This window comes from Poecile atricapillus, chromosome 27 (genome assembly GCF_030490865.1).
Source record: "Poecile atricapillus isolate bPoeAtr1 chromosome 27, bPoeAtr1.hap1, whole genome shotgun sequence".
Taxonomy (NCBI): Eukaryota; Metazoa; Chordata; class Aves; order Passeriformes; family Paridae; genus Poecile; species Poecile atricapillus.
In genome coordinates, this window is record NC_081275.1 from 3,289,380 (window position 1) to 3,317,132 (window position 27,753).

Below are 27,753 nucleotides of genomic sequence, written 5' to 3' on the forward strand. Positions count from 1 at the left end.
AAAATGGGCAGTGGCTAAAAGCAACCACATAGCCAAAATAAAACCTGGGTAGGATGTGAGTTCTCTGTATGGGATGTGGGTCAGTGATGGGCTGATCACACTGGGGGCTGGCATGTGGCAAGCAGTACGTGCACTGAGCAGGTCTTAAACAAGTTACGCTGCTGTTACGGAGACGTGCAATTTCTTTAATTCTAGGTTAGCTTTAAGCTGCTGCAGGCTCCTTTTGGAGAGGATACATGAGCAGTTCTGTGGTGTGTGTGACCCCCAAAGATCCCTTGTTGCTTTTCATCAGGCAGCTATTGACCCAGGTTCTAGCTCTGCAGACTTAGTTAATTACTCTGCTTCCTGAAATTCCTACTGCAAGATAATGGTGGATTTAGGCCTGTTTTGTTTATTCTGAAACATCTCTAAACCAGAGCTGGAAAAGTCCAGCAGAAGCAGACAGTGCTAAAAAACCTGGTATCAGCCAAGGCCTCCATGGCACAGGCTCTGCAGTGGGGCAGAGGCAGTGCAGAAAGCTGCCATCCTTTTCCAGCAGCCCTGGGGTGTGTGCTGTGCTTGGTTTGTCATGGGGATGTCAGTACAGATTAGGGTTTCTCTTTCTTTCCAGGCCCCCAACATGCAGACAACCAGGAGTGTTCCCACACTCTATTTTTGGATCTCTCTCAGCCCAGCTGCAGGGTTGAGTTGTGATTTGTGGGGCAGGAAGGCCTGTGGAGTTTTCTTAAACTACTGCTGTGCTGCTTGGAAAGGGCCCTTCTGTAATTGCAGCCTGTGCCCTGGCTTAGAGGAACTGGAGATGCAAAGCCACGAGGCGAAGTCAAACCTGAACGATCTGCTCTTTGTGTACTTCTCAAAGGAAAGGTCAATATGAGCTTTGTCATGCAGCTGTGGAGGTTCCACCGCAGTCTCACTGTGGCTGTGCTGGTGTGTGTGGCAGCAGGACACGTGTCCCATTCCTGGGAGGCAGCAGGACATTTGTCCCATTCCTGGGAGGCAGCAGGACACTTGTCCCTTTCCTGGGAGGCAGCAGGACACTTGTCCCATTCCTGGGAGGCAGCAGGACACTTGTCCCATTCCTGGGAGGCAGCAGGACACTTGTCCCTTTCCTGGGAGGCAGCAGGACACTTGTCCCTTTCCTGGGAGGCAGCAGGTATGTCCTGGCTGTGCTCCAAACCTGGACCAGGACAGCGGTGCTTCTGCTCTGTGCTCCAGGTGAAATGGGCACCATGTTCCAGGCCAAAACCAAAATGGAATTTTTCTTCCAAGCCTAACCCAAGTAATCCTTGAAGGCTCACTGACTTCATGGATTAAAAGACTGACTTGGAAATCGGCGCTGCTTTGCCTTGTTTGGGACTCAGAGGCATTTCATTCTGCTGCTGTGAGCTGATGAGAGCAGGTACTTCTGCCACCTGTGCTGCTGTGTCCCACGCAGCCGTGGCTCAGTTCTTTTCCGAGTTCTTTTCTTTTCCTGTTGCTGCCTTTGCTGTGTCTGTGCTGCAGTGAGCCCCTTTGCTGGCACTGTGTCTACATGAAGCCAGTGCTGTGGCTCTGAGGCTCTCCTGGCGTGGTGGCTGGTGAGGCAGGGCCCTGTGTGCTGGCACAGAGAGGATGAGTGTGTCCCTGGCCTCACAGCTGCAGCCTGCCCTGAGGAAGGCTCAGGCTGCCAGGGGTGGTGAGGATAATGGAGCTTGTCCCTCGGCAACGTGGCCTCTGCCTCGTGCTGTGGTGTCTGAGCACGGCCAGAGGACCACAGAGGGGCTGAGCCCCAGGCAGGATCTGCTGCAGAGGAGGAACCAGAGGCTGGTGGGCGCCGTCTCCCATCAGCAAACTGACTCAAGGAAGAGGAGAAGACGAGGGTGAGGTGAGGTGAGGCTGGCAGCAGGAGTGGAAACATTGGGTTGAATCTCCAGCCCTGGTTCTCTTGGATGCCTTGTCCTACTCAGCACCAGCTCCGGGACTGTAGCCAAGGTGGTGCGTCTTGTCTACCCCGAGCATGTGCTGCGTGGCAGGATGGAGCACCGAGTCCTTCTGCCTGCCTTGTTCTGCCCATGCTGTGGCCAGCACCGTGAGGCCAGCAGGAGCTGGCACTGGGGTCCAGAGGGCAGCTGTGCCTGCCCAGCCTGGGCACTGTGGCTTGTGCTGATAGCAGGCACTGCCCTCGGCTGCTGCCAGGTGAAGGTTCAGGTCCTTCTGTCTTTGAGGGAACCTCTTGGGAGCTGTGCCTCAGTTTATCTGTTGGAGGCAGAGATTGGGTGATCCTGTGGCTGGGGATTCATTGGCTCAGGGCTGTGCTGAGGTGCAAACTAAGAGCTGCGTGTTCACAGCGCATTGGGACCTGATTCTCATCCTGAACTACATCTCCAAGCCTGCCAAAGTTTTTCTGCTGCTACACAGAAGGACGTGTTTTCAGCAAAGCCTTCCATGTGGAAGACTGAAAAAAATTAAATAAAAAGTAACTCCAAGCTTGGAATGGTGCTGCCAGGCAGAATGTTTACAAGGAAGCAGCCTGATAAACAAGGAAAATTGGTGAGTTGTAAAGAGGTGAAATTGTGCAGTGTGGCAACAATTCCCAGCTTGTCAGAGCCTCACAGTGGTCACAGCCACCTCAGGCTGGCTGCAGGATCTCCGTTTTTACAGGCAGCCTCAGGAAGCCAGGCTGGACTGAAAAAGTAACGGAATTATGTGGAACTTGTCTGAGTGAGTCACTGACCCTACATCTCCACAAGTTCTTTCAGGGCACTGCTGTGAAGGACAGAAGAGGCTGCAGCTGAGAGATCTGCCCTTTCTGGTCACCAAGGGTTTCAGATCTCCTCCCCTAGCCTCTCCCAGTCTTTTGTGCTTTCTGTGCTAATCCATCCAGTGCAGCATACACTGACAGAGGCAGGAGCTGGAAAGCCTGCTCTGAAAGCCTCTGCATGCTGCTGGAGCAGCTGCAGACATGAACCTGAAAACCGTGCTCATCCTCCTTGGTCTGGCGCTGGCCACAATATTCGCTTTGATCTGTGTGCTGCTGACCAGAGAAAGGACCCCCAGAACCTGCCAGCACCTGCCCCCAGAGCAGGAGGAGATGGAGGACGGCCAGAGCCTGGTGTTTGCTGACCTGAGCCCTGAGGAGCTGTCCCAGGTGGTGCGGTACCTGCAGGGACACCTCGGGGTGCCGCTGGTTGAGGCCTCCCGCGCCAAACCCTCGGACAACTGCATCGCCTCGGTGGATGTGCAGGTGCCCGGCAAGGCAGAGGTGCTGCGGTTCCTGGACGGCGCGGGGGCTCGTCCCCGCCGAGAGGCGCTGGCTGTGCTGTACTTTGGGAACCAGCCAGACCCCAACATCACCGAGTACGTGGTGGGGCCGCTGCCGACGCCGGCGTACCACCGAGACGTGACGGTGCAGAAGTACGGGGGGAAGGTGCCGTACCACCGCAGACCGACGCTGGCTGTCGAATACAAGCAGATTGGAGAGTTTCTAAAGAGCCAAGCGTTCCCCTCGGCTCCAGCTTTCATGCAACAAGTAATGGAGTATGATGGAGCCAATCTTGCCATGGTGACAGCTGCTCCTCGTGGATTCCAGTCTGGAGATCGGGTCACCTGGTTTGTCCTGTTTCAGAACGTGAGTGGATTCTTTGTGCACCCGGTGGGGCTGGAGGTGCTGGTGGACCACAGCAGCCTGGACATCTCGCAGTGGGCCGTGAGCAGGGTCTTCTACAACGGGCAGTACTACAGGGACATGGCTCAGCTGGAGAGTGCCTACGTGCAGGGTCGGATCAGCGTGGAGAAGGTGAGGAAGGCCCCGTGGGATGGGGATTTCTCGTCCATGAAGCCTCGAGCTGCTCCGGCCGCGCTGTTCCCGGTGCAGTTTGAGCCGCAGGGTCCCCGCTACAGCGTGAGGAACAACCACGTGCTGTTCCAGGGCTGGAGCTTTGCCTTTGGGATGAGCGTGAGCGCAGGCCTGCGGCTGTTTGACATCCGGCACAGGGGGGAGAGGGTTGCCTACGAAATCAGCGTCCAGGAGGCGCTGTCAGTGTACGGCTCCAACTGCCCGGCAGGGATGTCCACGCGCTACATGGACGGGAGCTTTGGCCTGGGCCGCTACACCTCCCCCTTGGTGCGAGGGGTGGACTGCCCGTACTCGGCCACCTACGTGGACACGCACTCTCTGTCCGCCAGCCTGAGGCCCCAGAGGAGGAAGGCTTCGCTCTGCATCTTTGAGCAGAACCTGGGCTCCCCTCTGAGGCGCCACTACTCCAACTTGCAGTCGCTCTACTACGGGGGGCTGGTCAACTCGGCTCTGGTCATTCGGTCCATTGCCACCGTGGGCAACTATGACTACGTGTGGGACTTCATCTTCTACCAGAACGGGGCCATGGAGGGCAAGGTGCAGGCCACGGGCTACCCAAGCTCCTCCTTTCTTCATGGGGATGGCCTGAGATATGGCAATAGGCTTTGGGAGCACACCCTGGGTACGATCCACACCCATTTTGTCAACTACAAGGTGGACTTGGATGTGGGAGGTAGGTCTGGATCTTCTTTTAATGCCTGACATTGTTCTGATAAACCCAAGAGCTTTGAGGTTTGCCTCCTCATCCATACATTCCCTAATAACTGACATCATAACTCTGCTTCTTTATTCTTCCAACCTCCTCTTTGCAAAATTACTTTTCTATATATAAACCAGTCTGTCAAGGTCATTGAGTGGAAAGCAGTGGGAATTTCTGGGAGCTCTGTGTTCAGCTCAGGGAAAGTATGAAAGGTAGCAGCTGAAAAATGTTTGTGTTTCCTTGAGGCCTCATGTCTGGCACGGTGTGTGTTGCCATAGGCATGGGCGGGCAGACAGGGAGTTGGCCCTGTCTGAGCACAGTGTGAGCTTGCTTTCCCAGCGCCTGCTGCTGCTCCTGGCTCTCCTCCTCCCTTGGGAAAATCCTCTTAGTCTCTCACTGCCCCATGTAAAGCAGGGCAGCGGTCCTGGTGCTCTGTGGGGCTGAGCTCCTGCAGCTCTCTCCCCTTCTTCTCTTGAGGAAACTCTCCAGCGTTGGATCCCAAGCTGTGAAGCCGCTGCAGTGAGCCAGTGAGTTCCCCTGCTCCCATGGGCAGTCACAGTCTGGCACTGGGTGTCTGCACAGGGGTGTTGGAGCCCAGGAGCAGCCCCTTGCTCACAGTGAAGCGCTGGCAGCCACCCTGAAAGCGCAGGGATGCTCAGCCTCGGGGCCACCTTTGAGTCCCCCCAAGGGGATGGCAGCACCTGCAGTCTGGGGACACTGGGGGACACACATGGTGCCTTTTATTGAAAACCGCTCCTGTCAAAGGCAGAGGGAAAATGTTTTACATCTGCACAGGACCAAAGAGGTCGCTGGTGTGCAGTGGCTCCATCTGAACCAGCCCAAAGAGAAACGCAGCCCCAGGGATCCCGGCTGTCTCCTGGATTGTGGGAAGTGATCTCAGAGCTGTGTTGGTCAAACTGCAGCTAACCCCAGAGCAAGCATTTGGTCCCAGCACGTGTCCTCCTGTGCTGCAGGGCTTTGTGTGGCCTTGAAAGGTGCTGCTGCTGTTACAGTCAAAATCAGGGCTGATACTGGTTCCTTCCTGTAGGCAAGGCTCGAGAATGTGCTAAAATACAGTTCCTGTGTGGAGGCCAGGTCCTCTTGTGTGACTTCACTGCCCCTCAGTGCCCCTCTCTGTTTTCAGAGCCTGAGCCCTGCCTGCTGCAGAGCGCTCTGGAGTGGAGTTGTGTAAATCTCAGACTTGTTCCCTGTGGCGAGAGGTGTTCCGGGCAAGAGGGCTCGGGGCCATGCAGGAGCTGGAGCAGTTCCCACAGGAGCCCCACCTTGCAGCGCCGGCGGGCACAGCTGTGTCACAGCTGAAGTGACATTGCCCACACAGGTTTTTGGATCCTCATCTGAGGCTGCTGTGGGACTTGCAGGGAAAAAGGGCAACTGTTGCCTAGTTGGAAGTGAGGCTGAAAGCATAATTCCTAAATTAACATAAATGCAAATGGAATAAATTATTCCGGTGCTGCCTTGGTGGTTCTGGTCCCTCCTGCCTGTGCCTCAGGCTCTCCCCAGCAGGGGAGAGTGTTTGGTGGGCCCTGATCTCCAAAAATCCATCTTTGCTGTCACTGTGTGTCACTGCCTTGTGTGGGGCCAGGAGCCGTGGGGGAGCCTTGCAGGAGCTGACGGCCATGCAGGAGCCTCACACCACTTCTGTCCAGGGCAGCTCTTGTGCAAAAATCACCTCTGCTGGGATGGGACAGGAATGGTTCAGCAAGTGCTGCCTTTTCTCACCAGGGAGCTGCCTCTGGTCTGCCCACAGCCAGGCTGGAGCCGCCAGGTCCCTTCCTTCGGGGCTGGGAAGGACTTGGAGGCAACAGAGAATAAGGACAGGAAGAACTGGCATGAGCAGGTCTGGGGCTGTGCCAGCATGGACTGGCCCCTCAGGGCAGTGGGGCTGGTCTGGGTGCAGAAGGACCAGGCTGGCTGAGCCTTCCCCCGTGGCATCACCAGGATGCCACAGGAGACAGAGACGGAGCATCCTGGGAGACACTGAAAGAAGCAAAGGCCCCTAGGACAGATGAGACTGGAGCTCTTTGTGGTGTCACCCTGCAGCAGAGAAACCCCTCAGAAGCTCAGTGGGTGAGCCAGGCACTGGCTCCCTGGCTGGCTCCTTTGGTGCATCTGGGGTGGGGAGGAAACAAGCCAAACTGGCTGGGACCTGTGATCTCTTCAGAGCCCCACGGGAGCTACAAGTTCCCTCCCCAGCTCACAAGCGCTGCTGTTACGCCCACAGTTGCAAATGAAGAAAGAGCCTGGTCTGCAGGTGAGGGACGAGCTCTGGATTCTTCAGCCAAACTGCATGGGCTGCCACTGCACTCGGAGTGATGAACCCCAAACTTCCCTACGTTCTCCTGGTCGGGGCTGCAGTGATAATCTTCATTCTGTCCTGCATGCTGCTGAGCAGGGGTGGGCGATCGCCCAGCTGTGAATCCCAGCCCGGCATTGTGGAGAAGACAGGATCCACGAGCCAGAGCCTGGTGTTTGCTGACCTGAGCCCTGAGGAGCTGTCCCAGGTGGTGCGGTACCTGCAGGGACACCTCGGGGTGCCGCTGGTTGAGGCCTCCCGCGCCAAACCCTCGGACAACTGCATCGCCTCGGTGGATGTGCAGGTGCCCGGCAAGGCAGAGGTGCTGCGGTTCCTGGACGGCGCGGGGGCTCGTCCCCGCCGAGAGGCGCTGGCTGTGCTGTACTTTGGGAACCAGCCAGACCCCAACATCACCGAGTACGTGGTGGGGCCGCTGCCGACGCCGGCGTACCACCGAGACGTGACGGTGCAGAAGTACGGGGGGAAGGTGCCGTACCACCGCAGACCGGCGCTGGGCAGCGAGTACGAGCAGCTGGGAGTGTTCTTGGAGATGAAGGCATTTGCTGCAGCACCGACCTTCCTGCAAGAAGTCCTTGAGTATGACGGAACCAACATCGTGTTTCAGACCACAGTCCCTCATGGATTCCAGTCTGGAGATCGGGTCACCTGGTTTGTCCTGTTTCAGAACGTGAGTGGATTCTTTGTGCACCCAGTGGGGCTGGAGGTGCTGGTGGACCACAGCAGCCTGGACATCTCGCAGTGGGCTGTGAGCAGGGTCTTCTACAACGGGCAGTACTACAGGGACATGGCTCAGCTGGAGAGTGCCTACGTGCAGGGTCGGATCAGCGTGGAGAAGGTGAGGAAGGCCCCGTGGGATGGGGATTTCTCGTCCATGAAGCCTCGAGCTGCTCCGGCCGCGCTGTTCCCGGTGCAGTTTGAGCCGCAGGGTCCCCGCTACAGCGTGAGGAACAACCACGTGCTGTTCCAGGGCTGGAGCTTTGCCTTTGGGATGAGCGTGAGCGCAGGCCTGCGGCTGTTTGACATCCGGCACAGGGGGGAGAGGGTTGCCTACGAAATCAGCGTCCAGGAGGCGCTGTCAGTGTACGGCTCCAACTGCCCGGCAGGGATGTCCACGCGCTACATGGACGGGAGCTTTGGCCTGGGCCGCTACACCTCCCCCTTGGTGCGAGGGGTGGACTGCCCGTACTCGGCCACCTACGTGGACACGCACTCTCTGTCCGCCAGCCTGAGGCCCCAGAGGAGGAAGGCTTCGCTCTGCATCTTTGAGCAGAACCTGGGCTCCCCTCTGAGGCGCCACTACTCCAACTTGCAGTCGCTCTACTACGGGGGGCTGGTCAACTCGGCTCTGGTAATTCGGTCCATTGCCACCGTGGGCAACTATGACTACGTCTGGGACTTCATCTTCTACCAGAACGGGGCCATGGAGGGCAAGGTGCAGGCCACGGGCTACCCAAGCTCCTCCTTTCTTCACGGGGATGGCCTGAGATATGGCAATAGGCTTTGGGAGCACACCCTGGGCACGATCCACACTCAGTTTTTCAACTACAAGGTGGACTTGGATGTGGGAGGTAGGTCTGGATCTTGTCTCTCCTTTTTAAAATGTTCTCCATATACTTTTTGACTGAAAAGACTTTACTTTTCTGGTGGTTTTACAGGTTTTCCTTTCCACTTGTGGGGCAGGATGTGCTTGCAGTGGGTGGTGGCAGAACTGCAGGAACAGGGAGAAGGCAGATGAAATCAGACTGTCACTGTTAACACTGCTGGGAAGGTGTGGGCTTAGAAGTTTGGTTCATGTGAGAAAAAGAAAGGAAATGAGCTTGGCTGTGCATCTTCTTCTGTGAGGCTCAAACCTTCACAGGTGGCCACAGGTTCAGCTCTGAAATTACTTTTATGGAGCTGGGAACTTGTATGTTAAAGGAGGGGAGCACAGAGGGGCTCCATGGTGGGACAGGCAGGAGGTGCTGAGCAATAACCCCTCTGCCAGAACTGCACAGGCACTGGCCATCAAATGCTCTCAGCAGCCTTTTGCCACCTTGTCCTCAGATTGATTTGCTCCCATGCTGCTCCTGTTGCTCTGAACCTTGGGCCCACATCTGTTCTTTGTGGCAGGGCCTGAGAACAGCACAACACCGCTCTTGTCTGTGATGTGCAAATGTGTGCAGCACCTGGGCTGTGCAGGATGAGCAGTAACAAAGCTCCGCTCTAGTTAATTAAACTATGCTTGCATGGGAAGCAAACCTGTTCTTCTGTCTTGGGGTGAGGCTCGTCTCTTGTCTCTTGTAGAGTCTGCTGCAGAGTGGTGTTGCCTGGTTTGGATGAGTGTCCAGACATAGATCAACATATGGGGCTGCCACAGCACGTGGAGCTGCAGAGCAGCAGCGGCTCCTGGGCAGGATCTGTGCTCAGAGCCCAGGAGGGAGAACAGGGAGAGCAGGCACTGTGGTGTCCTTGGGGAACAGGGGACTGTGGGGACTCTCCTCAGTGACTTTGTTTTGGCTTCACAGGGGTGAAAAACTCCCTCGTGGCCCATGACATGGCATTTGAGATGACACGGGCTCCCTGGAACCCAGAGCAGCAGATAGAGCGGCCAAGACTCACCAAGAAAGTCCTGGACACGGAAGACCAGGCTGCCTTCCGACTCCAGTCCAAGATGCCCAGATATGTCTACTTCGCGGCCAACAGCAAAAACAAGTGGGGCCACCAGCGCGGCTACAGGATCCAGATCACCAGTTTTGCAGGGGACCACATCCCTGAAGGCAGCTCCATGGAGAGGGCCATCAGCTGGGCAAGGTCAGGCTGTTCTGGCTGGCGTGGCAGGTTCTCAGAGACCCCCTCAGCCCTGCCAGCTGGGAAGGCACTGCTGGATGTCCCTTGATGGGTACACAGGGAAGCACTCCTCTGGGGTTGCTCCACTGGAGCAGGCCTGTGCTCTGCAGGCTTTCAGGAGTTGATTTAGCTCTGCCCTGCCTCGGGGGGCTGCTCCCATCTCTTTTCTTGTCCTCAGGTACCAGCTGGCCGTCACCCGGCGGAAGGAGGAGGAGCCCACCAGCACCAGCATCTACAACCAGAATGACCCCTGGACGCCCACTGTGGCCTTTGCTGACTTCATCAACAACGAGACCATCACCAACGAGGTAAGCTGGAGTCGCTGGGCTGGAGTGTAACACTCAGCCCCAGGCTCAGTGGGAGCCCCAAGGAGCAGAGAGACTCCAGCACAGCCCCTGGGACAATGGGCCCAGCTGTGAGAGCAGCAGCCCAGAGGAAAGAGGAAAGTGGGTTTGAGCATCCCCTTTTCTGTGTGTCTGCTTGGTACTTTGGTCAGAGAGCACAAAGAGTGTGAGCTGAGCAGAAGATTGTTTCTCCCTGTGGAGAAATGCTGGCAAAACATTATGAAAATCTCTGTGAGGGCATGGAGGTCAAGGCAAGGGCCCTTCCTTGTGTGGATATCTGCAGCCATGGCTGTGGCAGGGCTTTGGGGAAGGGAGGAGTCCTTTCCCAGGAGAGGGGAGATTGGTGTGTGGGAATGTGGCCAGCTGGTGCCCATTGGGCTCCCTTTCCTTCTCTTCTGTCACTCCCCACCGCCTCATGTGTATTTTGGTCACTGCTGCTGCAGCTCCTGATGTAACCCTGGGCTTGTGGCTCTTTTCTGCCTAGGACCTGGTTGCCTGGATAACTGCTGGCTTCCTTCACATTCCACACTCTGAGGATATTCCCAACACCGTGACCGTGGGAAACTCGGTCGGTTTTCTCCTGAGACCCTACAATTACTACGACCTGGACCCCTCTATATACTCCCACGATGGTGTATTTTTCACCAGCGAGCAGGACTTGACAGCATGTGAAATCAACCCTCTTGCCTGCTTGCCCAAAGCTGCCTCTTGTTTGCCAAACTTCCCCCCATTCACTTATGATGGTTTTCGAAATATGAGCAGGCTTTAATGCTATGGGACAGTGGAGATGTGTCAGAGACACCAGGCTGACTGTTCTGTCTCTGATTTTCAGCTTTTTAGTGAAGTTGTCTCAGTTTTCAGTTGTCTAATGACTTCACATTTTATTGTTGCTTTTGAAATAGTGCTCTTGAAAAAGGAAGCATGATTTTCTTAGCATGATGTGAGATGGAAGTCTACGTTATCTGTTAATTCCTGAATTTGAGTCTGTCGCCAGAGGAAAGTGAGGAGAAAATCCTGTTCCTCTGCTGTAGAAGCAAGTGCTGTGTAGTGCATATCTCAGGTTAAAATAATGAAAATGGTGCTGGTCCAATGCTCTCAAGTGTCTTGTTCTTAAATTTACAGCAGTTTCTCCTGGGGTGTGATGCTGGTCTCTGCCGTGTTTGCTGTGCCCACAAACCAGCCCAGCAGTGTGGCTCTGGGTGTTTGTCAGGGCACGGGGCTCTCCAGCTGGAGGGCAGGAGGGACAAGCTGGGGCGTGCCCCAGGGCTCAGGGGTGTGGACTGAGGTGGGCACGGGCACCAAGCCCCGTTGCTGTTGGGGGGAGGCTGGGTCATGGCCAGGACTGGGCAGGTTGTGGCTCTCAGGCCCTCAGTGCTGGGCACAAGGGAGGGATCCAGACAGGACCTTGCAGGAAGGGGTCTCATGGCTGCTGGGGATGCAGCATGGCCAGTGCCACTCCCTGTTTGCCAGGATGCTGGCTGGGCTCTGGTGCCCCTGTTCCCCTCCTCGCAGCCCCACCTGTGCTAGGATGTAACTCAGGATCACTGGGCACCTTTGCAGAGTGACAAAGAGCTGTCCCCTCCATCCCAGCTGCAGGACCATGGGGATGTTGGCAGCAGCAGGCAGTGCTGCTTGGTGATGGCAGGGCTGTGTCAGGATGGGCAGTGGTGCTGTGTTCAGCTCTGCTCTGCACGGGGAAGGTTTGTCTCTACAGCCACTGCTGCCTGCCCAGCATCTGTGGGGTTAAGAGAAGAAGGCAGATGTGCTTTTTTCCCCTAAGAGACTGGATCCATCCTCTTCAAGCTCTGCAGTGTAGGATCTGGAACCAGAGGGGAAGGACAGATGTACAAACATTGAGCTTACTTAAAATTATGATCCTCTAGGGAAGCAGAGCAAAGTTGCCTTTTATGGTTCCCAGCAAATCCTGGCAATGTGTGAGAACGTCCCCTTGCACCCTCCCTGCGAGTTCCTCCAGGCTGTTCCCTGCTGAGAAATCAGGGGAGGAAAATAAACCCGAGCCAACCCAGCCCCTTGTTGTGGTGAGTCGCTGGGAGGGTTCCACAGCTGGAAACGCGTCCTGCCAGGCTGTGGGAGCACTCAGTGCCCCAGCAGGCATGAGCCTGAAAACTGTGCTCATCCTCCTTGGTCTGGCGCTGGCCACAATATTCGCTTTGGTCTGCGTGCTGCTGACCAGAGAAAGGACCCCCAGAACCTGCCAGCACCTGCCCCCAGAGCAGGAGGAGATGGAGGATGGCCAGAGCCTGGTGTTTGCTGACCTGACCCCTGAGGAGCTGTCCCAGGTGGTGCGGTACCTGCAGGGACACCTCGGGGTGCCGCTGGTTGAGGCCTCCCGCGCCAAACCCTCGGACAACTGCATCGCCTCGGTGGATGTGCAGGTGCCCGGCAAGGCAGAGGTGCTGCGGTTCCTGGACGGCGCGGGGGCTCGTCCCCGCCGAGAGGCGCTGGCTGTGCTGTACTTTGGGAACCAGCCAGACCCCAACATCACCGAGTACGTGGTGGGGCCGCTGCCGACGCCGGCGTACCACCGAGACGTGACGGTGCAGAAGTACGGGGGGAAGGTGCCGTACCACCGCAGACCCGTTACCGGCAAGGAGTACGCGGACATCAACGCCCTCATTCAGAGGGAGCTGAAAAAGGCGCCGCGCTTCCTCACTGCGTGCTGTGAGTCTGACGGGACCAGCCTGGTCGTCCTCACCACGGCCCCTCGGGGCTTCAAGTCTGGTGACCGTGTGACCTGGTTTGTTCTTTTCCACAACGTGGCTGGCACTGGCTATTACCTGTCTCCTGTGGGGCTGGAGGTGCTGGTGGACCACGGGGACCTCCACGTCTCCCGGTGGCAGCTGCGCCAAGTCTTCTACAACGGCCGGTACTTTGCCAGCACGGGGGATCTGGAACAGGAGTTTGTGGCCGGTACTCTGGAGGTTGTCAGGCTCAAGCAGCCCCGGGCTGATGCAGTGCTGGGCTCAATGAAGCCCCGGCGCCCACCTGGGTCCCCAGGCCCACTGCAGTTTGAGCCCCAGGGTCCCCGCTACAGCGTCAGGGACAACCACATCTCCTTCCAGGGCTGGAGCATCGCCTTCGGCATGAACCCCAACACTGGCCCGCGCCTCTTTGACATCAGGTTCCGTGGGGAGAGGATTGTCTACGAGCTGAGTCTGCAGGAAGCCTTAGCCCTGTATGGCTCCAACTGCCCCGGGGGCATGTCCACCCGCTACCTCGACGGCAGCTTTGGCATCGGCAGGTTTGCCTACGAGCTGGTCCGGGGCCTGGACTGCCCCTACACTGCGACCTACGTGGACCGGCACTACCTGGCAGAGGCAGATACTCCCAAAACCAACCAAAACTCACTCTGTATTTTTGAACATGACTCTGCCGTCCCTCTGAGGCGCCACTTCTCCGACTCACAGTCCTTGTACTACGGCGGGCTGCGGAAAAACACGCTGGTCATCCGTACCATCTCCACGCTCATTAACTACGACTACATCTGGGACTTCATGTTCCACGGCAACGGGGCCGTGGAGGTCCGGGTGCATGCCACTGGCTACATCAGCTCCTCCTTCTTCCATGGCCGAGGCACTGACTATGGCAACAGAGTGGGACCCCACACGCTGGGGACGATGCACCTCCACCACATCCACTACAAGGTGGACCTGGATGTTGACGGTAGGTCGGGCCAGCTTTGTGCGTGGCTGTGGCTTGCTGTGGCCAAAGGCTCTGCTTGGGGTGCAGAGCTTGAGAGGGTTTTTTCTTCTGCTTCACAGGGCAGCTGAACTCCCTGGAGACCCAGGATATGGAGTATGAGTTTGTCAAAGATCCCTGGAGCGCACAGAACACCATTGAGCGGCCATACCTCCGCAGACAAAGGCTGGAGAAGGAGGATGAGGCAGCGTTCCCACTCAATGTCCCCATGCCCCGCTACCTCTCCTTTGTCAGCCCCAATCCCAACAAGTGGGAGCACCCACGCAGCTACCGGATCCAGATCATCAGCTTTGCTGGGAAGCACCTGCCCACCAACAGCTCCATGGAGCGCTCCATCAGCTGGGGCAGGTGGGTGCCAGAGCTGTGGAGCTGCTTCTGCTCCTGGTGGAGGGAGGCTGTCAGGGAAGGGTTAAACAGCAAACACACATAGCTTTTGGCTCTGAAATTTCCTTGAGATGTTGCTCAATAACATCTGCTTGTGGTAGTTCACAGGCAGGAATCTGACCCCACGTCAGACTAATTTAGAGCAGCCCCATGTGTTTTTCCCTTCGAGGGGAAGTAGGCTGCAGAACAAATTCCTAAGGGAAGCACTGGCATCACCAGGTTGTGATATCTTCCCATGAGGACAGAACACCTTTTGGAAAATGCTTGTGGTAAGCACAGACCAGTCTCACTGGTGAATTGATGGAGCTCATGCTGGGGACGGCTGTGTGGGGAGAAGTAGCTGTGGCTTAAGGGAGTGCACTGGGCATTGAGTGGCAATATTTGCACCTAGATCCATTCATGTTTCCCAGCCACACTGAAAAAGCCACAGGCAGCAAGGGATCCCCTGCAAAGCTGGAAGATGCTGGGGCTGCTGCCCATTACAGCTGTCCCAGCCCTTTCCCTCCCTGCCCCAGGGCAGACCAGGGATGCATCCAGCCCCAGTTTGTCAGTGCATCCCAGCTGGCAGTGCCATGGCTGCCCTGTGCTGGGCAGGGACAGGGACAAGCCCCTCTGGTCCCTGTGCTGGCAGGTACCAGCTGGCCGTGACCCGGAGGAAGGAGGAGGAGCCCACCAGCACCAGCATCTACAACCAGAATGACCCCTGGACGCCCACTGTGGCCTTTGCTGACTTCATCAACAACGAGACCATCACCAACGAGGTAAGCTGGGGTCCCTGGGCTGGAGAGAAGCTGAGCTTTGTGGGGGCCATCCTGGACAGAAGCTGCAACTGTCCCTGAGTCAGACTGAGCAGCTGCCAGGCTGGCAGAGTCCTGCTCAGCCTGACAGATGTTCCTCTTCTCCCAGGACTTGGTTGCCTGGATCACTGTGGGGTTCCTGCACGTCCCTCATGCTGAAGACATCCCCAACACGGTGACTGTGGGGAATGGTGTCGGCTTTTTCCTGAGGCCCTACAACTACTTCAACGAGGATCCCTCAGTGGATTCATCTGACAGTGTCTACTTCAGCAGTGAACAGGATGTTGGGGCCTGTGGGGCCAATCCCCTTGCCTGCCTGTCCTCTGCCACTGCCTGTGCCCCCCGCCTGCCCCCCTTCCACTTTGGGGGCTTCCTCAACCTCAGCCTGGCACCGCCTTTTGGTGGGCTCTGATGGGCCAGGGGGTGCTGCTGGCTCTCGGGTGGGTGCTCAGAGGGTCTCTGTCCCACAGCAGGACCTGCCCAGGGTGTCATGTGCTCAGGGTCAGGTTTTGGGAGAAGCTCAGTTCTTGTTTCAGTGCTGCAGCTGTGCCAAAAAAGGACCCAAAACCTCTGAAAAACAAGCCCTGGGAGTGATTTCATTCTTTCATCCTGGATGTCACCCTGTGTATTGTGACATGCCCATAGCCGCTCCCCTCCTCTGGGATGGGGCTTCCACCTTCTCATCATCGGTGTACCCAGGGTGACAGTGCTGGCCAAGGCTGCCCATAGCACAAAGCTGCAGCTGCCCTAGGAGCTGAGGTTTTGCCCACAGTGGCAGGAGTGAGGGCTGTGGTGTTGCTGTGGACCTGCCATGGGATGCCCAAACATCCTCCCAGCCACACAGCCATTGCAGCATCACGGCCTCTGTGCCCAGGCACTGCCAGGCTCTGGCTGCTGCTGCCAGCTCTGCAGATGGAGATGCACTGGGCTCGCTGGGAGGCTGCTGGAGCTCATGGCTGGGCTGTCTCATGTCTGCCTTTCCCAATAAACAGGCACTCGAGTGCTTTTCCTGAACAAACTCGCGTAGCTCACGGGTGCTGCTCTGTCTCCTGTGGCCGGGGCCAGACCCAGCACAGCTGATGCTGTGGGAGCTGCTGCCCTGCTGGGGATGGCCCTGGCTCAGCTCTGTGGGGGTCCAAGGGATGTGGGGCCACCCCAGTGCCCGGCGTGGCTGTGCGAGCGTGTCCTGGCAATGCTCCTGGACCCCGGTGCTGGCAGCAGACTCCTGCCAGGGAATATGGAGCAACTGATGGAGTTAATGTTTAACAGTTGTTCTGAGCTGTGTTAATTAGTTCTGGGCTTGGCTGCTGCCCAATGTGCTCAGCCCCCCTGTGTGGGGACCCTTGATTCCACACCCCTGGCTGCATGTGGAGCTCTGGGCTGCAGGATCCCACAGCCCAGAGCCCATCCCCACCGTGCCAGGCTGGGATGGGGACACCAAGGAGCTTGGTAAGGCCAGTGCCAGCCCTGGCACAGGGCTAAGCACTCACCAAAGTGTCCCTGGGGGCATGGTGGCTATCCATCCCCTCTAACCCCCTGCTGTAGTGGATGGGTCTGTCCAGAACGTGCTGTGAGGGGCTTGAGCAGCTCTACTGCCATGTGCCCCTGGGAGCCAGCTCAGCTTGCTGCAGCACACGGGAGAGGTGATGGGGGGAGAGGGCAGCTCAGGCCATGGCTCAGTGAGAGGTTGCAGCGGTCCCTGAGTGCCCTGGGGTGACAGCAGGGGCTGTGCCCAGAGGCTCCTGGCAGGAGCAGTGCGAGAGGGAGGTCGTGTCCAGCCAGCTCCCAGCCCGACACCGCGTGCCCACATGTGCGGTGCTGCCTGGACTCTGCTCGTGCACTGACGCAGTGACCACGCTGCCACAGCACAGCCTGCACCTTGCAGCTGTCTGGGAACATTCTGGACCAAACACTGGCACTGCACATGGCACAGCACCCACTGGTGCTGCACTGGCCAGAGCTGCATTCAGAACCTTGGGAATCACGGGCACAGCGTGTCCCAGAGCCAGCTGCTGCCCTCACACAGCTCCTGGGCTGGGAGCTGCTCCTGGGCTTGCTGTGCACAGACCCAGGGCAGAAATTGGGTTCTCCCAGCCTGGCCCCACTCCTTCCCTGGGAAAGCCAGCCAGTTTAAAGTGCACATGCCCAGGGTGCTGCTGGCAGGGCTGCAGAGCACAGGGGATGAGCTGGACCCTGAGCAATTGTCAGAGCAGCCAGGATGCAGAGCCCTGCAGTGCCTGGGCAGCTTCAGCTCCTTCCCTGCCCTGCCCCAGATCCACACAGTGACTTTGGGGCTGGGCATTCACCTGCAGGGCAGGCCATGGAGCAGCGCTGGGACCGTGTGGACCCTGGCACCTCTGGCACAGTCCTGAGCAGTGCCATGTGCTCCTGGCACTGCACAGCAGGGCTGAGCCACTCTGTCCCCTGTGCTGGGAGGGAGGAGATGACTGCTTCCATCCTGCTTCCTGCCCTCTCCCCACTCTGGCCCCAGTTTTCCTGCAGTGATTTTTTCCATCCCCCAACACCTTTTGCCCCATTTTCCGCTGTGAAATCTCCTGTGAAGGATTTATTGCTGATGGTTTCAAAATATTTTTGGAACGGAAGCCAAGTCTGTTGCATTCCTTCACGCTGGCCAAAGCCACTCTCAGTTGACGACCCTGGAATGAGCTGTTGGGGAATTTGCTTTTCAAGAGTAATTCCATTTCTGTGCAAACTTCTGTTTTGTTGGGATGTTTTGCAGGTTAGGAGCTCAGTCCAGGGTCTGGGACCATCTTCCTTGGGTGCAGCAAGGCCAGGCTGGATAGGACATGCCTGCAGCAGGGCTGAGTCTGTGGCCTTTGCCTGCTTGTCTCACAGGGCACCCATGCCCATATCCCAGGGAGCGAGGTTTGCTGTTGTTTTGCCTGTCAGTCCCCATGGCTCCCTGGGCTCTGCATGAGCAGAGGGGCAGGATGGGGCCTGAAAGTGCTGCTGTTTGTCAGCAGGACTCACTACTGGACACAGCTCTCACAGAGGCAAACAACATAGGGCAGGGGTTCAAGGATCCTGACGTGAATTTTCTCAGGGGGGAGATAAGTGATGCATTTCACTGGCTGTTGATCATTAATGCCTCACTGCCTGTTCAGCTGTGGTGGGTGCTGGCTGGGCACCCTGTGCTGCTGCTGCAGGGCTGTGTGTCCATGCTCTGGCAGCTGTGGAGGATAAAGCTGCAGTGCCAGGGACAGCAGAGTGCAGCTGGGGTGGAGGGGACGGCCATGGGCACTGCAGGATGAGCTGTGTGTTTGGCTCTGTACCTACAGCTGGGTCTGATGGGGAAGGAGGGGTTAACCCAGTGGAGCAGTGCTGGGAGGAGAAGTGCTGTCCCTTTTTGCAAGGGTCCTTTAGCCCCCCACTAGAGATCAGAACATGGCTGGCAGCCAGGAGCATCCCAGGCCTGGCTGTCTGGGACTGCAGGGACCTCCAGCAATGGCTTTGAAAGTTTCTCATTATGCAAAGTCCTGGTTAAATTAGCCTGGCAGATGAGGAGAGGGGTGGGCAGTCTGCCCTCTGCTCCATGCACCCACTCCATGCTCCTGGACATCCTTGCCATGCTCTGGTGGTGGTTCACAGGGGGATGGCAGAGAGACCAGAGCAACTGTCAGCCCTGGACATGGCAGCTCTGCAGGACTGTCACACACACAGGGTAATGGAGCAAGGGCTGTGGTTCAGTCAGAGCTGAACTGTTGTATTGGATAGCTGGAGAAGCCAGGCCTGCAGGATCCCCCTGAGTGAGGGGATGGGGCAGGGCAGGGGATGCTGCTGGAGCTGGAGCACCCTGCACTCCACGTGCCCTCGAAGCCTGTTTTCCCCTTTTACGTAAGTTGTTCCAAACATGTTTGTTACAACCCCCTGGTGATGTACCTTTGGAAAGAGTGGTTTTGGGTCCAAAGATCAGTGCTGGGACAGTGACCTGCCCGCTGCAAACAAGACCCTGCAGAGTATAAAACCCCAGTGGCACAGTGGAGTACGGGACAGGCAGAGCCACGCCGAGGGCAGCGGCAGCAGAGGAGGATGGAGGCCAACATGAACCTCCTGCATGATGCAGGCATCAGGACAACACACTGGCTGCAGCAGCGCTTCCAGGGCTCCCAGGACTGGTTCCTCTTCATTTCTTATGCTGCTGATCTCAGGAATGCTTTTTTTGTCCTCTTCCCCATCTGGTTCCACTTCAGTGAAGCAGTGGGCATCAGGCTCATCTGGGTGGCTGTAATTGGAGACTGGCTCAATCTCGTCTTCAAGTGGTAAGTGCCCCCAGCCAACACTCCCACCTGTGTGTGTTGGCACACCTGGACTAATGTGGGCTGGATGGGTGCTCTCAGCCCCAGTGCCAGAGCAGAACAAAAAACAGAGTTCAGCCCCAGCTGAGCAGTGACAGTGGTCACTCCTTCCTAAGCCATGCAGCAACAGCTCCCCCCTTTCCAGAGCCAAGCAGAGATGGAGCCTCTGCACCTCCCTTCAGCCAGGGCTGTGGTGCTGAGTGGGGGGATCTTCACAGAGCCCCTCTCTACAAGAGGTCATATGGACTTGCTTCCAGGAAGTTCTTGCTCTTCCCCTCAGGGCTGGGGATGGGGACACGGACAGGCAGTGCCAGCTGTCAGAACCAAGCAGTCAGCCGGGTGCTGTGTCTGTCAGAATGCCCTGGACCACCTGTGGGTCCTTAGCTATTTCCATCTCCCAGGGCAGATCTAAAGCTGCAGCTGTGCCCAGGACCTCCCTAGATCCCTTCTTTCTTTTCAGGATCCTCTTTGGGGAGAGGCCATACTGGTGGGTCCTTGACACAGACTATTATGGCAACAACTCTGCACCAGCGATCCAGCAGTTCCCGCTCACCTGCGAGACTGGCCCCGGTAGGGTTCCCCAAGCCATGGCAGGGGTGTGCAGCCAGGGGCAGGGGGTGACCTCCACAAGCAAGGGGGGGGTGCTGGCCTGGCCAGGGCTGTGGCTGGCAGCCTGCAGGCAGCACATGCCCCTGGACAGCTCTGGAAGGAGGCTCTTACTGCTGAGCTCCTGGGACGCTGGCTGTGCCTGCAGGGGAAGGAGGCAGGGCAGCCCCTGCACAGAGCAGACCTTGACCCTTGGTGGTTCAGCACAGCTGCCTGTGCTCGGCTCTGGCCCATGCAGAGTCTGACCTGGGTCTCTCTTCTTGCCCAGGGAGCCCATCTGGCCATGCCATGGGTGCAGCAGGCGTGTACTATGTCATGGTGACGGCTCTCCTCTCTGCTGCTGGAGGAGAAAAGCAGTCAAGGACATTCAGATACTGGTAAGTTTTGTGCCAAAACCACCTGTGCTAGGCAGAGGCAGCTCCCAGCACTGACAGGCACAGCCAAGCCCATCAAGGCACAAAGCTGTGGCCTGGCAGCACCCCAGGTAGGGTCTGCATGGGGACAGGCTCAGCAGCCAGATGTTTGGACTACATGATGGCAGTGCAAGCTGGCCCTGGCACTGACATGACCACTTGTCCCTCCCAGGGTGCTGTGGACAGTGCTTTGGATTGGGTTCTGGGCAGTTCAGGTCTGTGTCTGCATGTCCCGAGTCTACATTGCTGCTCACTTCCCCCACCAGGTGATCGCAGGGGTTTTCTCAGGTGAGTGCATCAGACCCCCTTCCCTTGCCCTGCAGCACCACTGCTGGACTGCAGTACCCACAGCACTGACCAATCCTCCCTGGCAGGGATGGCCGTGGCCAAGACCTTCCAGCACGTCCACTGCATCTACAATGCCAGCTTCCAGCGGTACCTGGGCATCACAGTCTTCCTCTTCAGCTTCACCCTGGGTTTCTACCTGCTGCTCTGGACATTCGGCGTGGACCTGCTCTGGACGCTGGAGAAGGCACAGAAGTGGTGCAGCCACCCTGAGTGGGTCCACATTGACACCACTCCCTTTGCCAGCCTCCTCCGTAACCTGGGCATCCTCTTTGGGCTGGGGCTGGCCCTCAACTCCCACATGTACCAGGAGAGCTCCCGGTTAAAGCAGGGCCAGCAGCTGCCCTTCCGCCTGGGCTGCATCGCTGCCTCCCTCCTCATCCTCCACATCTTCGATGCCTTCAAGCCACCCTCCCACATGCAGCTGCTCTTCTACGCCCTCTCCTTCTGCAAGAGCGCGGCCGTGCCGCTGGCTACCGTCGGCCTCATCCCCTACTGCCTCTCCCAGCTCCTGGCCACACAGGACAAAAAGGCTGCCTAAGGCAGGCAGACACCCCAGCCCTGGGCTCAGGGACCGCTGCCAGGCCCTGGCTGCACCTCAGCCGCTGTCTGCTTCCCGCTGAATCTGCACGGGCTGGCTCTGCCCTGGGAGCAGAACATGGAGGCTGGGCTGGTGCTGCTGCCTGGTGGCTCCCACAACACGGACACACAGTGGCAGCCACGCTGCTCTCATGGCTGGTGGCACAGAGAGCCCTGCGTGCCCAGGACTCCCCTGCTGTCCCTCCTGCACCCACAGCTGGGGGTCACCTGCCCAGGACCCAGCAGCAGCAGCAGGCGGTCCTGCACTCCCTTGCAGCTTGTGGGGACAGGCCACCTCCGTGCTGCAGGGCTGGGGACAGCACCACTGCGAGCAGGGTTCTCAGCTCAGCTGAAGAGGCAGCTCTGTGACAGGAATGAGCAGACACTGTGACAGGGAGAGACCCCCCAGGCCTGGGACGTTTGGTGCTCACCCAGTGCGGGGTGCACACACGCCCATGTGTGTACGTGTGTAACACACACCTGTGCACACAGGACATGGGGTGGGGTTGTGCACAGGAGGTATTTTATTAAAGCTGAACATTGTTTAGGCTGGCGAGTTTGAGTGTCCTGCTGGCCACTGCCATGGGGTGGGGGATCAGCTCCTGGATGCAGGGTTGTGGCATGGTCTGCAGATGGTAAAGGACATTTCTCCCGGGTGCTGAAGACCCTCAACACCTGCAGGACACCCTCAAGCCACTGCAAAGGCTAGTGCCTAGTGCCTTGGGTCTCTACCTTTTGCCCTGAGGTGCAGTTGAACACTGACAGCACAGTGGGGCCAATGAGCTGCTTTTTGTGCTGTTTATCCAAGGCTTCTGCGTGCACTTTGTGCCAGGAATAAACTTGTATCACCTCACTGCTCACAAAAACAAGCTCAGCTTTGAGACCAACTGGCTCAGCTGGGGCTGTGCTGAGCCCCCAGGGTGTTTGGGACAGAACTGGTATTTGGCTGCGGTGTGGGGTTGGGGTCATGCCCCTCCCTCCTCAATACCCCAGCCCAGTGCTCACTGCAGCAGGAAATCCTGTGGGCTCAACCTGCAGCCTCTGAGCTGTGCAGGCAGTACAGCCCTGTTTACTTTCTCAGTAAACATCCTTGCTCAGTCTGAGACAGTCCAAAATAGATAGGGAGGTGCAGGTACTTTCTTCCTGCCAGACTGTGTGCATGTGTAGGATTTCTCCCAAAGCACCAGCCCCTGAAGCTCTGACCCCACACCCAGTTCCAGGCCCCAGTGATGGTTCCTGTGTTCTGACACCATCCCAAGAGCTCAGCCAAGGCTGTGGCCACGCAGCAGTCACAGCAGTCAGCTGGGAACCCCATCTGCTGGGGCTGCTCCCATCTCCTTGCTCATGGCAGATAAACTCCCCCTAGGATGGAGGTTTCTTTTATTCTGTTTCTCTGTGTATTACCAACATCTGGAATAAACCTGTCATTCCATTTCTAGCAAGGGGAAGGGTAAATTCTCAAATTACCTGTTGTGCCCTGTTGTGACTCCACATCCTCCAGAGGAGACTGCAGCAGCTCCAGGGCCTGCCTGGGCAGGAAAGGTGAGCTGAGGGAACACCAGGGACAGATCTGCCTGATCCCTAGGGAGTTTACAGTTTCATCAACCTGAGAAACTACTGATGGTCAAAAAATGACCAGTAACAACTGCACCCCATCACGGGAAAGCAGTTGGTACATGGTGGGGAATGATCTCCTGCCTGTGGGGCACCTGCTCTCCTCTCCAGCTACTCCCTGCCCTTGCCCAGCCCAAGGTGTCTGGGAGGACCAGCTGCCTCTTGCTTGAGCTTTCGTGACAAGCAACTCCTCCTCAGCAACTGGCACAAAGCCAAATGCCCCAAAGAACTGCCAGCAAGAGACCCCTTCTGGATTTAGAAACCCTACAAAGTGGTTAACTAAGGGCTACGTTAATCCCTGTACCATTTGTCTTGAGTAATGAGCCCTTGCAGCAAAGCATTGATGGCAGATCCCCTCCCCATTTCCGTGAGCACCAAACCAGCCCATGCAGAGCATGTGCACACCAGCTGCTGGGTTCAGGTCTTTATTCTCTGGTAGAGAAGCTCACAGGGGCCTATGCAAACAAAGGGAAGACAAACCTACTTTGAGAATTGTTTCTTATGCTCCAGGGTTTTGATGGCTAATGAATTCCTGGAGCAGAGCTTGCACTTCTCCTCGCCGGCTCATCTTGGCTGCCTTGCCCTGGAAGCGGCCACGCTTCCCAGCTCCTTTCCCACCCAGCAGCTCTGCCACCCTGCAGCAACAACACCACAGGCTGGAGCCCAACCTGCTCCAGACAGCACACACAGATCTGTGCCTGGCTGCTCAGTCTGCAACATCACAATTCTTACTCAAGTTAAATCACAAAACATGTTACCTGGGACCTAAATTTTCAACTGCTTCAACAGGTCCAGCTAGAAGGAAGAGTCCTGCTTCTTTTTCATCTCCCACAGTCAGGAATAGCAGCGTTTCCTGTGGACAGAGATGGGCCTTGTTCCAGATAAATCAGTGCCATCCTCATCCAAGAAGAGGACAGACACTGGCCACAGGACACAAACAGCAAACTGACAATTCGGAAGTCTACGTGCACTACTGAGACTGCTTGAGAAAAGTAAAAGGGAAGTGGCATCTGAACTTTTTGTGCTCAGTCCTGTGCTGTTGGGACAGAACAATACTGGAGTATCCTAAGTTAAAAAGATACAGTTGGCAGTTGAATTAGGTGATTGTGACTGAAACCTGTTCTTTTTATTCTACTCTTGCCTAATCCTATCCTAACCTGTTTCTACTCTGTACAACTCTTGGGGGGTTAAGGCTCTTCCTCAGTGCTCTGAATTCTCACTGTTGGGGACTGCCCTACAGACTGCAGCTGCTGGGGACAGGTCACCTCAGGTACCTGTCAAAGGAACCAGAGCTCCAGATCATGACTGTGTGAGGAACAGCAGCCTGGCCAGTCCCTGTCTGTGTATAATGGGTGGAAAACCAGAAAAATCAGTTTAGTCTTCATCAGTGACTCACCTCTGTCCCAATCTCATTAGCAATAATGTTCATAAATTCAGAATCACCCTCTTTCCTGTATGGATGGATAAAAAAACACTTCAGAAAGAAGCAAAACCCCCCTCCAGAGTACAAAATCTCAATCAGAAACCAAGTGCCTGATCAGGGATTTTGGCCTCTTGCTCTTATTTGTCTATCTATGTAAATTCTCACTGGACACTCCTGTGGACATGATAAGAATTATGTGTTATCTTTAAGAAACAGAGCTCCCTGGTTTTATTTGAAAATATCAAGTGCAGAGGGAATTAGATGGACACATTAGATGGATTAATTTCTCAGCTACAAAACCAGAAGAATTGAGTGACTGAATTATGAACAAATTCCTTTAATTACACAACTTTGCAGTAGGCCAAGGCAGTTTAATAATCTATTTATTTGTTTACATTCTTCCTTGAGAAAACAAACTGCACAGACGTGAGAGATCCAACTGTCACAAAATGTGTGGGATACTGTTGCCCCCTCCTCCCTGAGCTCCCCCATACCTGTGCAATACAAACAGCTGCTTTGGAGCAGGTTTGCTCTTGAAGTCCCGGGCTATCAAAACAGCAATGTCTCTAAGCAGGTTCAGGTTATTCTGAAAGAAAATCAACTGAACTGTACTGCAGCTGCAGCAGTCAGTTTGAACACAGCTGTGTTCCCAGAGGTTTGAGCACTTTCCATAATATCCACAAAAATGGAAGCCAATGATTTGACTCCCAGTTACCACAGCTAAAGGTCTACAGGAAATAGTGACAACCCACTTTTCCCAACCATTCTTGTACCTTCTGGAGCAGTTTCACAGAGCTCTGCAGTCTCTTCACAGCCTCTACGTGCTCACCTGGCCCATTTCTGAAAGAAATGGGAGATTTTGGATCACTGTTCTGAAGGACAAAGGAAGGATTTCCTGAAGGAGCAAAACAGGCAACATCATATACAGCCCCACAACATGTACCCTGAGGCTTATGTGGTATCTCTCAGGAGGAAAAGTGAAGATTAACAGAAGTGGAAAGGGTATTACTTGAGCAGGGAGGTTAGAGCCTTCTCAGTACTGTGGCTTTGTTCAATTGACTTCAGCACTCTGTTTCCCGCCAAGAAAACCAAGTTGGTTTTGTTCTTTTTCCCTTTTTCCACGCCAAGGAGTTTAATAACCTTAAAAAGAAAATCAACCTGGTCACAACAGCATTTTGGTAATTCACACAGGTGATCATTTCCTACCAGATTATGCCTTGTGGCAAATTTTGACTGTCTGCTAGTGAAAATAAATTGATTAAAATCAGCCATAAGGTCAACATACAAAAAAAAAAAAAGGATAGTGGTACAGTGGAATTTATGCAATTTTTTAGCAATGAGATGCACTCTATATAGGGTATCTGGATGTCTCTGCTGGGAAACAGACCAATGACTGAGAAACTACAAATACTTAAAGATTCTATCACCATTTCCCTGCACAGAAAATTTCTCATCCACAATGAACACTCAAAAATATCAGAGTTTTAAGCAGAGGGAACAAGGCCAACACCCCTGGCAGTGCAAAAATGTCACTGCTGCACACAGGGCTGAGTTCTGCAGCAAGGAAACAAAAGCACCTGAGGTGCCCAACCTGTGTGTGACCCTCCCTCAGCCTGAGGCTGCTGCCACCCCCTTCCTCATCAGCACAGTCTTGAGCAGCCTGTGGATCCCACAGACTCTGGCTGTACTCCATGTGGAGTGTGGCTCCCAGAGGCAGCCCAGCTGCAGCCACCCACCTGGAGGTCACTCAGGTTGCTGACATGAGTCCCACAGCACAGGTTGGAGTCAATGCCTTCTATGTCCACCACACGCACTGGCCCTACGTGGTCATCAGGCAGCCCCCGGCTCCTCACCTGGCAGAGGAGAAGAGTGACAAAGAAGGTGACATCTGTGCTCAGTTATTCTGGTCCCACAAATCCCATCAGTTCTCCCCCACCACTCACTGTTTCAATTTCAGGGTCATCTGCAGCCAGTTCCCTCACTGTTACAGGAACCCTGTCCCGGATTTTCTCGTTCAGGCTCCTCTCCAGGGCCTCGACCTGCTCAGCTGTCACTGAGGGGGTGTCCAGCTCAATGACACTTCGCTGACAGCCCAGCTCCCTGCACCAAGGAAGAACATTGGCTGCTGTAGCTGAGACCAGCTGGGAGGTCCCTTGGTGCAGAACCCGAATTCCACTGCTGGGAATGTGGTGACTGAAACAAAACAGACTTCCTTCCTCTCACTGTTGTGTTCAGAGCACCAGATGGAAACCAAACACTTAAGGAGGACAAGACAGAGCCAACACTTTGTACAGGTTCTCTCCAGGTTAGTCAGCTATCCCACAACATCTGAGCTCAAGTGAAATGTCCAAATTGCTTTTGGCGTTTCAGTGTTCAGGCTCTGTGTGGGGCAGCATGGTGGCATGTGCCTAACAAGAGAACACTGGGGTCAAAAGGAACCTTTATCCTGCTCACCATGAAGTCGTCTTGAATCCAAACATCTGTTCTGCAATGGCACTGATGAGATGCTGTCCTGGAAGAGATGTGCAAGCACTAGCTTTGAGTGTCACTGGTATTTTCAGTCAGGCTGTGTCATTCCTGTTGACATTCTCCAGGACAGGTGAGTGCTGGGTGCTGAGGGGCTCCTGCCAGTGCTCAGCAGCAGCAAGGACACAGCTCTGGCCTCATGAGCCTCGGCTCCCGGCAGCACTACAGCACTCGCTGGGGGCTGCAAAGCAGGTTGAATTTCCCTTCCAAACCTGTTTTCGTTGCGTTTATTTACACACCAAGGAGAGGTCGCAGAGGGGCACCTGCTGCCCTCAGTACTCCCGGGAACAGACTGTGCACACAGAGCTGTCGGGTTTCTCCCTACCCTGACCAGGGAGGGGACGGGCCGGGTGCTGACCGCCCCCCGCCCCATCGGCACCCCCCGCTACCGGCACGGACCTGAATGCTGCTGCATGTGGTCAAAACGGCGCTCCCAGTCCAGCGACAGCAGCACTTCAGCGCCCGGTTCCAGCGCGGCCGGCACGAAATGCACAGCCTCGGAGCCCCGCCGGGTCACACGGAGCACCGGCACGTCCCCGATCAGGCCGCGGTCATCCGGCTGCGGACACGGGACATCAGCGCCGCCGGCCCCGGCCCGGCCCCCGCCCAGCCCAGCCCGGCCCGTACCTGCCCGCCGCCCTCGGGGAAGAGGATGGTGTCCTCCAGCACCACCTGGAACCCGCGCACCGGCTCCCCGCCGCCCTCGGGCCGCAGCTCCGCCGCCCGGCACGACACCACCCTGGTGGTGAACTGAGACAGAGACCGTGAGGGCCCGCCCGGGCCTGCCCCGAGCCCCGGCCCCGGCCCGACGCTACCTGCCGGGCCCAGCTGTCCCGCTGGCACCGGAACACCATCACGACCGTTCGGGACAAGCGAGCCGGGAGTGGCGGCGAGGGCGGCCGCGGAGGGACAGGGACCGGCGGTGGCGGCGGCCGTGCCGTGAAGGGGCGGGGCCTGCACCGTGAGGCGCGGGCGCGCTCCCGCCAGCGC

General features: G+C 56.5%; 4 protein-coding genes across 12 annotated transcripts; 3 read left to right on the forward strand and 1 right to left on the reverse strand.

Annotated features, from left to right (window-relative positions):
* Positions 1–1,498: 1,498 nt before the first annotated feature.
* LOC131588863 (membrane primary amine oxidase-like) lies at positions 1,499–11,193 on the forward strand. 9 transcript variants are annotated; one of them, XM_058857888.1, is made up of 5 exons: positions 1,499–3,508; positions 3,605–4,508; positions 9,375–9,660; positions 9,875–10,004; positions 10,525–11,193. In XM_058857888.1, the coding sequence occupies exons 1-5, from the start codon at positions 2,942–2,944 to the stop codon at positions 10,807–10,809; spliced, it is 2,172 nt and encodes a 723-aa protein (XP_058713871.1). In that variant the 5' UTR covers positions 1,499–2,941; the 3' UTR covers positions 10,810–11,193. The 9 variants fall into 9 exon arrangements, with proteins under 9 accessions (XP_058713871.1, XP_058713874.1, XP_058713875.1 ...); XM_058857887.1 differs by lacking the exons at positions 1,499–3,508; positions 3,605–4,508 and adding exons at positions 6,503–6,619; positions 6,778–8,438; XM_058857889.1 differs by lacking the exons at positions 1,499–3,508; positions 3,605–4,508 and adding exons at positions 6,565–7,705; positions 7,838–8,438.
* A 621-nt stretch (positions 11,194–11,814) lies between these two features.
* Positions 11,815–18,782, forward strand: LOC131588862 (membrane primary amine oxidase-like). The gene is made up of 4 exons (XM_058857885.1): positions 11,815–13,724; positions 13,823–14,108; positions 14,776–14,905; positions 15,051–18,782. The coding sequence occupies exons 1-4, from the start codon at positions 11,948–11,950 to the stop codon at positions 15,351–15,353; spliced, it is 2,496 nt and encodes an 831-aa protein (XP_058713868.1). The 5' UTR covers positions 11,815–11,947; the 3' UTR covers positions 15,354–18,782.
* A 145-nt stretch (positions 18,783–18,927) lies between these two features.
* Positions 18,928–23,829, forward strand: G6PC1 (glucose-6-phosphatase catalytic subunit 1). The gene is made up of 6 exons (XM_058857909.1): positions 18,928–19,221; positions 19,718–19,827; positions 20,132–20,240; positions 20,449–20,564; positions 20,651–22,742; positions 23,325–23,829. Exons 1-5 carry the CDS (start codon positions 18,992–18,994, stop codon positions 21,160–21,162), a joined length of 1,077 nt encoding a protein of 358 aa, XP_058713892.1. The 5' UTR covers positions 18,928–18,991; the 3' UTR covers positions 21,163–22,742; positions 23,325–23,829.
* On the reverse strand, positions 23,227–27,712 carry AARSD1 (alanyl-tRNA synthetase domain containing 1). The gene is made up of 12 exons (XM_058857903.1): positions 27,579–27,712; positions 27,391–27,513; positions 27,163–27,322; positions 26,692–26,749; positions 26,181–26,337; positions 25,974–26,090; positions 25,247–25,377; positions 25,011–25,077; positions 24,732–24,823; positions 24,211–24,265; positions 23,573–23,667; positions 23,227–23,449 (listed from the first exon to the last, which is right to left on the reverse strand). Exons 1-12 carry the CDS (start codon positions 27,615–27,617, stop codon positions 23,314–23,316), a joined length of 1,230 nt encoding a protein of 409 aa, XP_058713886.1. The 5' UTR covers positions 27,618–27,712; the 3' UTR covers positions 23,227–23,313.
* Between the last annotated feature and the right edge of the window lie 41 nt (positions 27,713–27,753).

Excerpts from the sequence above, each read along its gene's own strand:
- LOC131588863 (XM_058857887.1), top strand. The coding sequence starts at position 6,869 with ATGAACCCCAAACTTCCCTACGTTCTCCTGGTCGGGGCTGCAGTGATA. Across the intron at positions 8,439-9,374 it reads GGTGGACTTGGATGTGGGAG|GGGTGAAAAACTCCCTCGTG; the intron begins GTAGGTCTGGAT and ends TTGGCTTCACAG. Across the intron at positions 10,005-10,524 it reads ACGAGACCATCACCAACGAG|GACCTGGTTGCCTGGATAAC; the intron begins GTAAGCTGGAGT and ends TTTTCTGCCTAG.
- LOC131588862 (XM_058857885.1), top strand. The coding sequence starts at position 11,948 with ATGGTTCCCAGCAAATCCTGGCAATGTGTGAGAACGTCCCCTTGCACC. Across the intron at positions 14,109-14,775 it reads CGCTCCATCAGCTGGGGCAG|GTACCAGCTGGCCGTGACCC; the intron begins GTGGGTGCCAGA and ends CTGTGCTGGCAG. Across the intron at positions 14,906-15,050 it reads ACGAGACCATCACCAACGAG|GACTTGGTTGCCTGGATCAC; the intron begins GTAAGCTGGGGT and ends CTCTTCTCCCAG.
- G6PC1 (XM_058857909.1), top strand. The coding sequence starts at position 18,992 with ATGGAGGCCAACATGAACCTCCTGCATGATGCAGGCATCAGGACAACA. Across the intron at positions 19,222-19,717 it reads CTCAATCTCGTCTTCAAGTG|GATCCTCTTTGGGGAGAGGC; the intron begins GTAAGTGCCCCC and ends CTTTCTTTTCAG. Across the intron at positions 20,241-20,448 it reads TCAAGGACATTCAGATACTG|GGTGCTGTGGACAGTGCTTT; the intron begins GTAAGTTTTGTG and ends TGTCCCTCCCAG.
- AARSD1 (XM_058857903.1), bottom strand. The coding sequence starts at position 27,617 with ATGGTGTTCCGGTGCCAGCGGGACAGCTGGGCCCGGCAG. Across the intron at positions 25,378-25,973 it reads GCAACCTGAGTGACCTCCAG|GTTATTAAACTCCTTGGCGT; the intron begins GTGGGTGGCTGC and ends TTTCTTTTTAAG. Across the intron at positions 23,668-24,210 it reads CTAATGAGATTGGGACAGAG|GAAACGCTGCTATTCCTGAC; the intron begins GTGAGTCACTGA and ends CTCTGTCCACAG.